Source organism: Microcaecilia unicolor, unplaced genomic scaffold (genome assembly GCF_901765095.1).
Source record: "Microcaecilia unicolor unplaced genomic scaffold, aMicUni1.1, whole genome shotgun sequence".
Lineage (NCBI taxonomy): Eukaryota > Metazoa > Chordata > Amphibia > Gymnophiona > Siphonopidae > Microcaecilia > Microcaecilia unicolor.
Window position 1 is genome coordinate 652858 of NW_021963679.1, and position 16323 is coordinate 669180.

General features: G+C 45.0%; 1 protein-coding gene across 1 annotated transcript in view; it reads right to left on the reverse strand.

The window, feature by feature from the left end:
* LOC115459561 (nucleoside diphosphate kinase 7-like) overlaps positions 1 to 16323 on the reverse strand; it is a 542835-nt gene that overhangs the window by 424477 nt on the left and 102035 nt on the right. Inside the window, exon 3 of the mRNA XM_030189374.1 lies at positions 3238 to 3404. Coding sequence (XP_030045234.1) covers positions 3238 to 3404 — 167 coding nt within the window. The remainder of the gene's footprint in view (positions 1 to 3237; positions 3405 to 16323) is intronic.

Genomic DNA, 16323 nt, shown 5'->3' on the forward strand with positions numbered 1-16323 from the left:
TCTCAGGAGGTCAGCATACCAGAATCATTAGCGAGGGATGGTCCTCTATCCGCTAAATCACTCGTCTTTTTGGCTGCAATGGTAGAAATATATAGAGGCTCCTATAACATAGCCATCACTGGATCAACATGTCTTGAACCTGGTTCCCATTTTCTGCTGTAGAATATGCAAACCTTACAATTCTTGGCTGATGTCATTAGATCCATGTAAAATACACCTCACCTATCAGTGATGCTATGAAATACCTCACAAAGCAGTTCCCATTTCCCCAGATCCAGGAGATTCTGGCTGAGGGAATTTAACCAACTTTTGTTAATGCCTGCTATATGGGTTGCCAAGAGCACCTGAAGGTTAGTTTCAAGGACACCTGATGACTCCAGGTGTCCCCTTGCTCGTTATTGTAGGCCACTACCATGGTATCTTCACAATGGACTTACTATCAATCTCTGAATCCAGAGGAGAAATGACAACAGAGCTAACATAATAGCTCTGGTCTCCAGTGTGGTTAGCAAGAATCTGGCAGTTCAGACAATGAGCTCCCCAGCTTCACAGACCTGATTCAGTTGTCACCATGACCCAGTCTGAGGCTTTCAAGTCCATGCCCTTAAAGACACATCTCCTCTCCATTCACCATCTCAAGCCAACCCTGACTGCTGATGGAACTGAGAGGTGCACTCTAATTCTTGCTTCAGCAACAAATTGCTCTTTGCATTACAGATCACCCAGCCTGGTGACTCCATAACCTGTATGACACTTACTATTGCATGCTCCTCCCCTGTGGCTAACTTGGCTCCCAATAACCAGTTGATCAGTTAGGGATGGACCATCACACCTTCCTTCCACAGAAACAGTGCCACCATAACCACTATCTCAGAGAATGTTCTGGAAGCCATGGCTTGTCCAAAGGTCAGCACTGGAAATTGAAAATGCCTTCTAAGGATCTCAAGAAAGTGAAGGAATTTCTGAGGGTCCTCCAGCAATTTCTCATGCGATTTAACAACTATGAATAGTTCTATTCTATGTGAGGAAGTAAGTGGTATAGTGGCAGATTTCCCTAGGAACACTCCTCACTGATGTTGCAGTTAAGCCACCTTACAGCAGATGGCACTAGCCAATGAGCTAGAGACTTGAGTTAGAGGAGCAGGGCTCAAGCAGGGAAGTGGATAAGTGCCCTGAGAAAGAGTAGAGAGGCCCCGAGGCAAGAAGTCTCTAGGAGCAAGACCCCAAAATACAGAGGTCTCCTGGAGGATGACTGAGAGAAAGAATCCTCCCAAGGTGTTGGCTGGGCTATAGTACCTGGGGGAGGCTCACGGAAAGAGTGGCCTCAAGCTTATATCTGCAGTGTCAATGTGGTAAAGACTATCAAGGTAGGAAGTTTCTCCAATAACCTTTAAGACTGTTCTGTGTCCTGTAACAATCTAATGACAAGCAAGTCATCTTCCTCTGGCACCAAGAGCTTGACTTCTTCTGTGGATTCCCCAAGCAGGAGGTCCTCCACATTTCCTCTCTCTCAGAGATTCTGGGGATGTTAGATCTAGACCAACCAGAAAAGCTATAAGGGGGCCAAGGAGTGGCCCAGAACCTTTTTTTCTGCCAGCTTTTCTTGGGAGGGCCAACCTCTACATATTCAGGAAGGCCTGATGCATCAGTCACACAAACTCAGGTGAAAGGGCATGTCCCTCTTTAGCCCCAGGTAGCCATCTAGGCTCCTCCTGCACCTCCAGTCCAGCAAGAGGTGCTCTTACCTCCCCAAATCACCTTCAACCCCCAGGACCATCCCTGCCACGCACAAGTATTTATAATGGTTGTGGAGGCTGTTCCCACTCTGGTAGCACTTGCAGTCACGTTCTCCTTCCTCCAAAGCACACTAGAACTGCTGATGGGGAAACCTGATATTACACGATCCGATGTCCCTGTGGGTGCGGAAGCCACGCAAGAAACCTCACTGTATTGCAAACAAAACAATTTGACTGTACTGCTGGAGCAATAGCTCCCACAACCTCTGAACCTTCTACCACACTTTGCCATCAGGCTGTGCTGCAAGCCGAGTTCCTCCACCACCACCCCACTCCCTGTCCTCAGTACAGCGAGCTTAGGATATCACATTTCTTTCTTCAATAATCACTGCTCTGGTGTGTGCTGGAAGGTTGTACTGAGATTTTCACCCCACAGCAAGGATACAGAGAAGGGCAGTGAGAGACTCAAGCCAATGATTTTTCAGAGTGTAGCCTATGATTTCTGATGTAAATCTGCTGTCTGTTTAATTCATGGAAGCTTCTGTATATACTGACTACAACCTCTTGTCTACTGTGAGTTTTCTTTCTCTTGGCTTCTCTCAGGAGGGAGAAGAGGATTAGGGGTTGTTGCTCGACTAGAAGGGATCCACAAGCAATCAGTATGAGTAACTCAGAACCAGCTACCTGGTAGCCCACAGGGGTGAAGGAGCACAACTCCTAAAACCCCTCACTTCCTCCAAATCTCTGCAGAAGACACCTCAGAAGTTGTTACCCTGGGCCTGCCACTGATTCTACTGCACCAGTCTATGCTGTCCTACCATATACTGGAAACAGAGAATAAAGGCCATCTGGCCCAGCTGCACCACCAATTGTACCAGGGCTGGAAGCTTCAGATAACACTGGTTCTCTGCCTCTATTTATTGCCAGAGGTACATAACCCTCATGCCTGGACTGGTCTAATAGGATGAGAAGGAAATAAGAGTTATTGGTAAAAGAAGCAACTGAGCTCTGAAACAGTGAAGAAAAACACATGTTGGAGCATGGAACAAGCAGGAAAATAACTTGCTTAACATCAGTGGAAAAAAATAAACTAAGGCCACACTGAACTATGAGAACTACATGAGACGGTCTATAAATGTCCAGGCTTTTCCCGAGTTTTTCAGAAGATGAACTGAATCTGTACCAATGTAAATGTGAACATTTTCCATTTTAGTGTCTTCATTTTTGCAATCTTAAAATATTAGCAAACATTCCTCATCATATCTTCAGATTCAACTAATAAAATATCATAGTTTCTAGCCAACTCTATTATCGAACAGTGCAAACAGTTTACACATTCTCAACATCCTAACACAACTGTGGTAATGAGAAAAAAATTATTGTATCATTAACTTTTCCACTTATAACAGAGACAATGAGGCACCTGTCCATCTGAAGTTATTCTTTCATGCTTCTGAAAGTAGTTTTCACTTTTACTGTTAAAAATCACCACAATTCTTACCTTTCTTTCTTGCTGCCAAGCTTGCGGGCTGAGTATTGGTCCCCGTAGTCTACCAGATGAAGCAGGCGTGAAAAGATATTCACTTTATTCCCAATAAACAAGTCTTCAAACTTTAAGTCATCATATTTAGTTCGTTTTAAAAAGCTGCGATGATTTTTTACATCATACTGTTGAAAGAATTTAATGTTAACATGTCTCTCAGTGTGATCTTTAAAATCAGCTGTTCTTTTCATTCTTATACTTTCCCCTACACTCCCCAACCAATGAACCTCAGTTTTTCTCTGGAAGGATCACTCCCCAGTAGCAAGAGCAAAGATTAGCCAGAAGAACAGCAAAACCCCATATAAAGCGAAGATACTTACCTGTAGCAGGTATTCTCCGAGGACAGCAAGCTGATTATTCTCACAACTGTGTTGACGATCCGCGTCGGCCTGGGAATCGGCATAATAAAGCACAAAATAAAAGTTTGCCAGATCCTTCGCAGTGTGCATGCGCGGACTGATTTCCCGCCCGTCATACGACCGTGCTCCTCAGTTAAGTGTTAAAGCAAAAAGAAATAAACAACTCCAAGGGGTGGTGGGCAGGATTGTGAGAATAATTAGGCTGCTGTCCCCTGAGAATACCTGCTACAGGTAAGTATCTGCTTTCTCCTAGGACAAGCAGGCTGAATTACACTCACAACTGGGGTATCCCTAGCATCCAGGCTCACGCAAAACAATAAACAGTGGTCAACTGGGCCTCGCAACGGCGAGGACAAAACACAGATTAACCAGAAAAGCTATATACAACTAGCTGAGTGTGCAGCCTGGAACAGAATAAAATGGGCCTAGGAGGGTGGAGTTGGATTCTAAACCCCAGATTCTACAGCATCGACTGCCCAAACAGACTGTCACGTTGGGTATCCTGCTCAAGGCAGTAGTGTGATGTGAATGTGTGGACTGAAGACCATGTTGCAGCCATGCAAATCTCTTCAATGGAGGCTGACTTTAAGTGAGCCACTGACGCAGCCATGGCCCTCCAGAGTCAGCCCAGCTTGGGCATACGGATATGCAATCTGCTAGCCAATTGGAGATTGTGCATTTTCCGATGGAGACTCCCCTCCTGTTGGGATCAAAAGCCACAAACAACTGGGCGGACTGTCTGAAGGGCTTCGTCCACTCCACGTAAAATGCCAATGCTCTCTTGCAGTCCAAGGTGTGCAAGCTGCTTTCACCAGGGTGGGCATGAAGACAGGGGAAAGAAAGTTGGCAAGACAACTGATTGGTTCAAATGGAACTCCAACACCACCTTCGGCAGGAACTTAGGCTGCATGCGAAGGACTATTCTGTTGTGATGAAACTTAGTATAAGGTGCAATGCTAGGGCCTGAAGCTCACTTACCCTATGAGCTGAAGTAACAGCCACCAAGAAAATGACCTTCCAGGTCAAGTACTTCAGATGGCAAGAATTCAGTGGCTCAAAAGGAGCTTTCATCAGCTGGGTGAGAATGACGTTGAGATCCCATGACACTGGAGAAGGTTTGACAGGGTACTTTGACAAAAACGAACCTCTCATGAAGTGAACAACTAAAGGCTGTCCAGAGGCAGGCTTACCCTCTACACGCAGATAAGCACTAATTGCACTGAGGTGAACCCTTACGGAGTTGGTCTTAAGACCAGACTCTGACAAGCGTAGAAGGTATTCAAGCAGGGTCTGTGTAGGACAAGAGAGACGATCTAGGGCCCTGCTGTCACACTGGATGGCAAACCTCCTCCATTTAAAAGAGTAACACCTCTGAGTGGAATCTTTCCTGGAAGCAAGCAAGACCCGGGAGCCACCCTCCAAAAGACCCAAGGAAGTGAATTCTATGCTCTCAACATCCAGGCAGTGAGAACCAGAGACTGGAGGTTGGGATGTAGAAGCGATTGCTCATTCTGAGTAATGAGAGTTGGAAAACACTACAATCTCCACGGTTTCTCGGAGAACAACTCCAGAAGAAGAAGAAACCAAATCTGACACAGCCAGTAGGGTGCAATCAGGATCATAGTTCCGCGGTCTTCCTTGAGTTTCAGCAAAGTCTTCCCTACTAGAGGTATGGGAGGATACACATATAGAAGGCCTGTTCCCCAATGTATGAGAAAGGCATCTGACGCTAGTCTGTTGTGGGCCTGAAGCCTGAAACAGAACTGTGATTAATTTAAGTGGAAAAAGATCCACCGAGGGGGTGCCCCACGCTTGGAAGATCTTGCGGGCTATGCCCATATTCTGCGACCACTCATGAGGTTTACCCTGCTCAGCAGGTCAACCAAACTGTTGTTTACGCCTGCCAGATAAGTGGCTTGGAGAAACATGTCATGGCGGTGTGCCCAAAGCTACATCTCAAGCATCTCAGCCCTGGGCTCATCCTCCACTTCTGCAGGGAATGGAATGGCCTCAGTCATTTCCCATACAAACGATGAAAAGGAGAGGCTTTCAGGAGGAGACAGTATCCTTTCAGGCGGAGGGGAAGGTTCAGAGGAAATCCTAAAAATCAGAGGAAAAGTACCTGGGATTTTCCTCTGACTTCCATAAGCGCTCCTCCTCAGTTTCAGAAAGCACTTCCCTCAGGGACCTCCGAGACTGAGCCTGCCTCGACGCTGAGGACCAACGTCCTCAATGGTGATGTTGAGGGGCCGAAGGTCACATGGACTGTGGTGAAGCTTCCTCCACCAACTTCGATGGGGAGTCGACCTGGGTGACAGCCGATACCAGAGCCGTAAGCCGCACCGAGGTCAAGGGCCTCACTATAGGTGAAGGGCGAGACAAAGCTGCAGAAGGTGGCAGCTTCCTCCACCGACGTCGATGGGGAGTCGACCTGGGTGGCAGCCGACACCGGAGCTGCAAGCGGCACCGAGGTCAGGGACCTCACCACAGGTGAACGGCCAGACACAGCTACAGGTGGCAGCTTCCTCCACCGACGTCGATGGGGAGTTGACCTGGGTGGCAGCCGACACCGGAGCCGCAAGCGGCACCGAGGTCAGGGACCTCACCACAGGTGAAGGGCCAGACAGAGCTGCAGAAGGTGGCACGGCAGGCAAAAGCACCCCCGACGCTGAAGTAGACTGGCACAGCAGTCTTTCCAGAAGCTGTGGAAGTAAGGCCCGGATGCGCTCATCAAGAGCCGCCATCAGAGAAGGCTGAGGGGCCGGTGGAGCAGTCGGTGGCAGAATCAGTTGAGGCTCAGGAGCAGGAAACGGACTGCTAAGAGGCCGACGCATCGGCACCTCCTGTATGGAGGGGAGTGGTCGTCCCGGCATCGAAGCTTCTTGGGTACAGAATCCTTCAACGCCCCGTAGCTCCCAGCACCATATGACGAGGGGGAACAGTGATGATGCTTCTTCGCCTTCACTTGATGCCCGTCACCGAGGCTCCTCAGTGCCGACGAGGATGTCGTTGAATCCTCACATTGCCTCGGGGGCGGGTCTGACGATTGACAGTCCCGGGGGGGCCTCACTGCAGGAGGCCTCGAGATAGGTGGAGACCCACTCAATGTCTTACTGCTCCCAGCATATGTTGGCCTCTCAGCAGCCATGCATACCTCTGCTCCTGATGTCGATGCATCCCTCGATGTCGACGCCACCGACCTTGGTACTGATGCCGAAGGACTGGACCGAGCCCCAAAAAGTTTCTTGCATTGGGCTTCTCAAGCAAGTTCAGTCCTTTTCTTCATACGAAGACACAGGGCACAACGAGCTAGTCTATGGTCGGGCTCAAGGCACTGAATACACCAAGAATGGGTATCTGTACCTGAGATGGTCCAGTTGCACCGAGTACAACATTTGAAGGCGCTGGGAGTCTTCGATGACATGGAAGGGAAGATTAAAATGAGTGTATTGTTTTTAATGTCATCTATTTATATACAAGATTTTCCTGACTTCGTTAGGATGAATAATTGTTGTTGACTCTTTTTGCATTTTTTGAAATGTTTTAGGAGTATTCACATCTGTTTTTGATGCAGTATCCATGGTCTTTACCAAACGTGTGTAACGTTTTTGCACTTAGCCAACACGTTTCCTGCCTGGTCTGTACTGAGTGTTTGTAACAATTTTTGAACTGAGCAAACATGTTTTCTGTCTGCTTTTGAATGTTATATCCATGCTAATTTACATGTGTTTCCATAATTTGTATATCTTTAATAATTTTTGATTATGTTTTTTATTTAATGTAAGAGATGTCTCTGATGTTCCATTTTTTAACTTAGGTAAAAGTCTTATTGTTTACTTTTATCTTATTTATTTTTTATTTTTTTTTGTAATTTTAATGAATTTTACAAGAAACACTTGTACAGAAAAGGAGTATTACCATACAAGAAAATATTTTATAAAGAAAATCTATTAAATGATAATTACTGCTAAAGTCCACAATTATAGGCAAGGCACTATTCAAAAATTGGTTAACATAGGAAAAAATGAATAGAACATATGCCCACTTATCCTATCACGGAGTAGATAGTAATGGAGGAAGCACCAGAGAGTTTATGGCTGGTTCTTGTCTGGAGTCCAGGAATTTTGCTAACTGATCACTCTCAAAGAAAACATATTTAATAGATTGAAATTTAACCACACATTTACAAGGAAAATTAAGCCAGAAAATTCCCCCCTGTGACAATACACAATCACGAAGTTTCAAAAAAGACTGACGTCTTTTCTGAGTTTGTCTAGCAATATCAGGAAATACTTTGACTTTGCAATTCAGAAAGACTTCATGTCTATGTTTAAAGAAAGTTTTCAAGATCCAGTCCCGATCCGGCTGTAGAGCAAAGTCTATAATTAAGGTTGTACTCCACATAGCTCATCTTCAATTGTTTGTGATAAATTCAAATTTAGCTCCTCAAATGGGGTTTCCATAGATGGTATTATGCGCTCACTTGGTTTCTTAACATAGGGAGCCAAATAATAAATCCTTGCTACAGGTGGAAACAATTGTTCAGTAATTTTTAATACTTCAGAAAGATATCTTTTAAATGTTATTAAAGGAGCCACTGCTGGAACTTTAGGAAAATTTATAAATCTCAATGTTTTCATCCTTTGTAGATTTTCTAAAGTTTCTATTTTCCTATGTAAATATACATTTTTCTTTTATTAAAGTTATTTGACTCTCTTTAATTTGATTTGTTTCAAGTATAATTGTTTGTTCAAAAGTTTTAGTTTGTTCCAACTGTTTTTCCAAGTCTGCTATTTTAGCTTGATTTGATTGAGTAACTTTAACTATTGGAGATAATTTCTGGGTTAAAGAATCTTCTAAACATTCCAAAGCATCCCAAATTTTTTCTAAGGTTATTTTCTCCGGTTTTTTAGGAAATAATTTCAATGTTACCTCTTCCTGAGCTCCTTTCTTAGAGCCAGTCTTGCTCTCCTGTGATTCAACTCCTGCTCCTTCGGTATTCTCAGCAGTAACCACCAGCACTGCTGCACGCGGCGTTCTGCTAGCAGAGTCTGCCCCTGCTCCCAGATCAGACATCTCCTCATCGGGTCTAGTCAATCCAGGGCTCTGGTCTGCCAGCATTGCCGGCATCGAAGGAGGACTCCGTTCCTCTGGGCTCAGAGATGTTTCTCCCTCAGGCAGGTAGGTCGGTTCTCCTCTCATCGATCCCTCCTGCAAGCAAGGGTTGTTGCCCAGTCAATTCTACTCTGGGAACAGTGAAACGGTCCATCGGTCCCAATTCCTGTCTTGCAGAGGGAGCAGGGTAAGCCCTCTGTTTGCCCCTTCTCTTGGGCATGAAAATGTATTTTTTTAAGGAAAAAAAAAACAGCAAGAGGGAGTTGAGTGAGGAGCTGTTTCACACACGTCCTATTCAGACGCCATCTTGCCCCATATACTTTTATCTTATTTAAACGTTCTATTGTTTGCTTTTGAATGCTATACCCATGGACATTTTAATGTGTTTGTAACAACAATTCTTTGGCTGAGATAAGAGTTCTATTCAGCTTTTGAATGTTGTACCCATGCTCATTTACATGCATTTGCAATAATTTTAATATTTTTATGGTCTTAAGCTATACATAGATATATCAGTTTGTGTCCTTTGTTAATGTATATTGTTATTATTACTCATGTTATATTATGTTACCTATTGTATTATTTATGCTGAGTTATGATAATTCATTATGTACTGTTTTAGGGACTCCTGAGGCAGGCCAGAGTGGCCGAAACACGATTTGTGTCGAGTCCATTTTTTTGATTAATAAACTCTTGCTGTGAACTTTTCTTGAGTCCAGTAGAAGTTTGATTGGCATCATCTATCTTGTCGCCTTCGCTGTGCCCTTCTCATGGAAGGGAAGACCACACCAGCAAAATCAAATGGCTCAATTGTGCCTATAAAAAGACATACAAAAAAGGAGAGAACCAGCCGCTACGAAAAATAAAGGAAACTTCAAAATAGGAAAACTCTTTTTTTTTTTTTAACAAAGTGAAAACAATCTAAAACAATAAACCCAAAGGTCAAAAGCGAAGGCTCTTTCCCGGTCACGAAGAAGAACCTCAGACAGAAGCTGCTGCTCCTCACGTGGAAGGAAGAAAACTGGGTCACATGATGGGCAGGAAATCAGTCTGCGTATACACACTGCACGCGCACCAGAAGGCTCTGGCAAACTTTTATTTTTTGATCTATTATGCTGATTCCCAGGCCGACGCGGATCGTCAGCCCAGTTGTGAATATAATCCAGCCTGCTTGTCCTTGGAGAATAACCGGTCTTCCCATGTGGGCCAAACTCTTCTATACTCACAATCTACTTTAGATCCCTCCTTAATCAGAACACCCAAATTCATGCTACCAATCATTATCAACTTCAGTAAAGTTGTGTACCTGTAATAGGAGATCTCTTTAGACTGCAAGATAAATCAACAAAATAACCAGGCAGTTGACATAAGAACAGAAGTCAGGCAGAACTAAATTTTCAGAAGACTGTGTTCATGAGAAGCTAGCTAAACTAAAAATAGACAAAGCTATGTTTCACATGAAAACTATATTTCAATGTATTTTGCAGCTGCATCCTCCACCCCCCCCCCCCCCAAGGACACTCGAGTATGTCCCAGTGCTGAAACAGCAGTCTCCCCATCACAAACAGAGCAGTAGGAGCCAGACCTACTACTGACATGCTGGCTTTCATGTGACCCCTAGGGTGTGCTGCTGGGCATAAGCACACCCTCCAGCCATGCCAAAGAATGCAACATGTCTCTTCATAATCAACGGCTGATGACAGTCAAGTTTTATGATATCCCTTGTCTAGGCCTGTCCCTTACCACATCAGGTCTTTGGGGCTCAGTATTAAATTGGTTCCGGTCCTATCTTCCTAATAGAATGTTTGAAGTTTTTATGATGATATTTTTTGGCTCTTTCTTTTTGCTTGTGGGGTGCCCCAAAGATCTGTTGCTTACATCAGGTATATTATTCCATGATCCCTTCTAGTTTGTCGTCTCTTTTGATCCTTTACCCTCGGATATCACACAAATTTCTGCATGTAAAATTGTGTGCTATCCTGAGATGCATGCACAACTAAATTGACCAATGAGTCAATTAGCACCACTGTCAATTAAGCAGGAACCAAACTTGTCATCCATTAAGGGTCAGCTGAAGGTATTTTTGTTTACAGCTGCCTTCGGTCCTTGATGTTTGCCTCCTGTGAGTTTCTGCTGCCTTGGGGGGGGGGGGGGGGGCACCTGGGGAGGCTTTGGAGTCTGTTGTATGGTATGCAGTGTGTGGTGCATTATAATTTTTATGATTCTTACTTTTACCTACTATTCTTTTCTGTTGATAATGACATTCTTTTCTTACTTTGTTTTTATTTATTATTGGAAACCACCTAGTATTTACTGTGCAGTATATCAAGTTTTAATAAATCTAAACCTGGGTGCCAACAATAAATTATATGTGTTAACTGGCAACATTTTGGATTTAAGCGTGCATCTTGCTAGGTGCTATTCTATAAAGATCTGCACACAAATCTTATAGTATGCAAGAAAGAGTACTTCTGTGGCGTCATGCCTCCCGACTTGCTGGACATCCTGGTATCCTGGGGACTAAATAGTTCATTTTGCACAGGTATTGGTGGCCTACACTTGACCATGATGTGCAAGAATTTGTTGCCGCTTGTCCACAGTGTGCTCAGCATAAGGCTGATCGGCAAAGACCCCAGGGTCTCCTCATGCCATTACCAGTGCCTGAGAGACCATGGACCCATATAGCCATGGACTTCACTACTGACCTAACTACATCTGAAGGATATACAGCCATTTCGGTCATGGTAGACCAGTTTTCTAAAATGGCCCACTTTGTACCCTTGTCTAGCCTTCCGTCAGCTGTGAAGCTTGCTCAGTACTTCATCATGTTTATTTTTCGTCTCCACGGCCTACCAGAATCAATTACGTCTGACCGTGGAGTACAATTTGTATCTAAGTTTTGGCGAGCCATGAATCGGGCCCTTGAGGTAAAACTAAATTTCTCCTCAGGATACCACCCCCAGTCCAACGGTCAAACAGAACGCATCAATCAAAGCTTGAAGCAATTCCTCAGAATGTATGTTACCGACCATCATGACGACTGGAGTCAGTTGCTTCCTTGGGCAGAGTTTGCCCATAACTATAGAGAGAGCTCGGTGACAGGGGCTTCTCCGTTTTTCATAGTGTATGGAAGACATCCTCGCGTACTGTTTCCATTGAGGACTAGCTCTGATGTCCCAGCGGCTGCCAAAGCAGTAACCTCTTTCCAGTCTATTTGGTCTTCCATCCAGAAGACACTGCAATTAACCTCTGCTCGCATGAAGCGTCGGAGATTGGAACCCCGATTCCAGTCGAGTGATTTAGTATGGTTTGTCTACTCGCAACCTTCGACTGAAGACTCCTTCTTCTCGGTTTGCGCCATGATTTGTGGGTCCATACCCCAAATCAATCCAGTAAGCTACCAGCTGAAGTTACCACCCACTCTCCAAGTACATAACACCTTTCATGGCTCCTTGCTTAAGCCTGTGATTCTTAGAAAAGGATCCCTGCCCGCTCTGCCACCTAGTTCCGCGGTATCTGCCTCCCAGGAGGAATATGAAGTCCGGAAGATCCTTGATGCTCAGCGCCTCAGGGGACACCTTCAGTACCTGATTTCTTGGAAAGGCTATGGACCAGCGGAGAATTCCTGGGAGGACGCTGCTGATGTACATGCCCCAGTACTGGTCAAACGTTTTCACCGCCTCTTCCCGCACAAGCCCAAACCCCAGTCCCGAGGTAGGGGGGGGGGGGGCTTTGAAGGGGGGGTGATGTTATGATTCTGTTAGAATTCTGCTAGTCAGACAGGGGAATGCTTGGAACCGCTCCTGATTGGTCCGTCAGGGGCTGAGCTGATGTCAGTCTGATCTACTTAAGCTTACCTTTCCCTACAACCCCTGCTTTGGCGTTTTCTCCAATTCTGCTGAAGGCTTACCTTTGCTCTGTCTGAGCTATTAGCTCTGTGCTTGCGTGCAGTTGTTACTCCTTTCCTTGCTTGTAGTTTCTGTTGCTCTGTCTCTGTCTGCCGGCTGCTGCCTGTGTGTGTCTAATTGCCTCTCTACACTGCACCTGGGACTCTCTCTCTGTTTGGTTGTGGTGCTGCATGGTGTGTTCCTTCCTCGTCCTGTTCTAGTTTGTTTTGCTTCCCCTTCCTTCGAAGTTCCCTTCATGCTGTGTTTGTTTTCAGTTTGGCAGCTCCTGCCCTTGTAGCAGTCTCAGGACCCTTTGTTTCTTTCCGTGAGGGTTGTTTGTTTACTCATTCATTGTTCTCCCGATTAACCTGTTGTCTGCAGTGTTCCCTGCCTCTGGTTGCTGTGTGTGTGTTGAGCTTGGTTAACCCTTTGCCCGCAGAGTTTCTCTGCTTCTGGCAGTTGTCTGTTTACTGCAGTCTTCCCTGTGTGACTGTTTCAGTCCTTTCTTTGCTGTAACTACCTCCTGTATTACAGAGCACTGTCCCTTTCTGTGCTGGGTGTTAGGCTCCGCACTCTGTTTTGCGGACTTTTCCCTTCCCTGTCTGCTGAGTTTCTCTGTCTTTGTTTTGCAGTCCCTCACTTTCGTTGTGTGCGGTGGGGTGCTGCTTGACATGTTTCTGTGTATGCTTCCCTTTCTCCTTGATTGCCAGCACCGAGGGTGCTGCTGGTGCTCCGGTCACTGTGGGGGACCCCTCGTTTAGTCTCTTTCTCCCCTCCCTACGTATGAGTTGGTTCCAGTTCAGTAGTGAGGCCCGCATGCTTGAATTCTGAGTAAATGGGTTCCCGACAGGCCGTGAGGCCCGCCTGATTGCCCTATCTTCCTTTTTCTGGAGGTGCAAGTTGGTTGCTGTCTGTGTGTACAGGGCTTGGTGGCAGGGGTAGTATGTAGTGCCTGCTCGGTCCACCCTAGGCCTTGGCCTAACACCTATACTAGGCCTCAGCTCAAGGGCTCACAAACCAGACTAACAGCCTCTTCATGGGTTTCAATTAAGAACCAATACCCAAAGTGTTTTATTTTTGCTGGTGTTGTTGTTGTTGTTTTGTTAATTAAACAACTGTGAGGCAGATACCTGGCTGGAATTTAAACCCCTACACATTTTTCGCCCTTTTTATTTTTCCTTTTTTAAGTAGTGTGCTGTGGTGGGGACCTGAGGAGGGGAGGAGATCAAGAAAAACAAGAATCAGTAACTTACCTCACTAGCAGAGGTCCCATGGGTCCCCCTTGCAGCTAGCCTCACAAAGCTAAAGCCAATGGGCTAGAGCTTGGAGCCTAGGGAGGGTCAAACCCCTCCGCACTCAACCAGGGAAACCTGTATCTCAAGGGCTGCAATCCAAAGATTGTAACCTGGAGAGAGAGGCCTACCAAGAAGAAAAATTGCTGCACCAGTTCAACCCACACCATCTGCTGGAGGCAGAGAAATACTGACAAGTTCCAGCCTGCATCACTCCTTATATCAAGGATGTCACTGGAAAAGGTAGGGTAGGGCCAAACAGAGGGGGAGGGGCAGCGGGGGGCAAAATTCCCTGGGCCCGGCCTCCAAGGGGGGCCTGGCACCAAGGTCTGTCTTTCTCCTGCTCCTATTGGGAACTGATCCCCGCACACTGGAGTAGGTGAGAGACAGACCACGGGCTACAGTTTCAAAAACGTTTTGTCCAGGGAATGAAGTAAGAGGATACTGGTTTGAGACCCTCTAATCATTCACTCACTAACACCACCAGGCATTACCAACCATTACCAAACACAGCCAACATGAATATCAACAAACTGCTCATGATAATCTACTTCCTCCCCCTAATCTACCACACATGGACCACTCCCAATACAAACAATAATATACCCACAGGACATAAACCATACAGACAACCCAACTACAGCTCACCAGCCCAAAAGAATAACAACCAACTAAAAGGAAAAACAAATACATTCAGAAATAACAGAAAGGGAAGAAAGGACACAACAGAACCAGATACCAACAAAAACAGGCAAATAATAAAAATTAACACAACCATGTCCCAAACTGAACCTTACCGACCAATCCAAATGGGATACATAAAATCCAGATGAGTAGTAAATAAATCAGAAATTATAACAGATTGAATCACTACAGACAATCTTGACCTCCTATACATCACTGAAACCTGGGTTCATGACCTTAAAGACCCCATAATCTTAGATTTATGCCCACCAGGATACAAAATTACCCACTGGACAAGAAACGGAAAAAGAGGAGGAGGAATAGCCATAATATACAAATCCGAGTTCACCCACAGCCGAATCCATTCTGCCACAACTTGAAATCGCCTCGGTAAGAATTAATCACCCTAACTTACAGGAACACCTTAACGCAGTCCTGCTCTATAGACCACCAGGCAACTGGCAAGATTCCCAAACACACTTCATGGACTTCATCTCGAACACTTGTGTCTCTACCTCAAATCTTATCATAATAGGAGATATCAACCTGCACCTTGAAGATCTCAACTCAACAAGCACCCAAGAATGCGAAGAGTTCTTACAACTATGGGATCTTCACAGAACAAACACGCAGCCAACTCACATCAAAGGACACACACTAGACATTGTCACACACAAATTTGATCCCAACTCAAACCTTAGACTAACAAACACAAAATGGACACCTGCACCATGGTCTGACCACTATAAAGCAAACATCTCCCTCCAACGGTGAACGAAAGATTCACCGGATAAACAAGAACGAAAAACCTACACCAAGAGAGGAAAAATAGACCCGGTAATATTCTGGCAACAGATCTACTACAACGAATGGACAATAAAAACAGATACAATCCAATTCCTCTTAGAATGGGATGACAGATGCAGATCCATACTAGACAATATTGCTCCAACCCAAACCAGAATCTCACACAGAAAGAATTCAATACCATGGTTCAATGAAGAGCTGAAAAAACTTAAAACACAAGCTAGAAGGTTAGAACATGCATGGAATAAAAAGAAAGACGACCCCACATTTAACGCCTGGAAACAACTCCAAAGAAAATACAAATATACCATAAGACAAACTAAAAAATTATATTACAAAACTATAATTGGACCAAACTACAAGGACACACACAAACTCTTCCAACTCGTGAATAAACTACTAGATATTACACCAGTCACAACCAACAGCAAAGACGCACCAGGAGCAGACAATCTCGCGAAATACTTCAACGAGAAAATTGTACAACTGCGACTTAAGATACCTGTCAGTACCATCGACTATGCTGAACTCCTTGACTGTCTAGACCCAGACCCTGGCATTTACCCAGCAGACAGAACCTGGACCAACTTCGAGACACTATCAGAGGATATCATCTCCCAAACGCTCAAAAGATTTGCCAAATCTCATTGCAAACTAGACATATGTCCAAACAACCTTATGGCATCTGCTCCTCAACAATTTATAACAGACATAACGAAACACCTGAATTATATGTTACAAAATGGACTCTTCCCGAAGGAGAAAGGAAACATTCTACTCACCCCCATACCCAAAGACACAAAGAAAAGTGCCAGTGAACTGACCAACTACAGGCCAGTAGCATCCATTCCCTTAATAACCAAACTAACGGAAGGGTTGGTGACCAAACAACTCACAAAC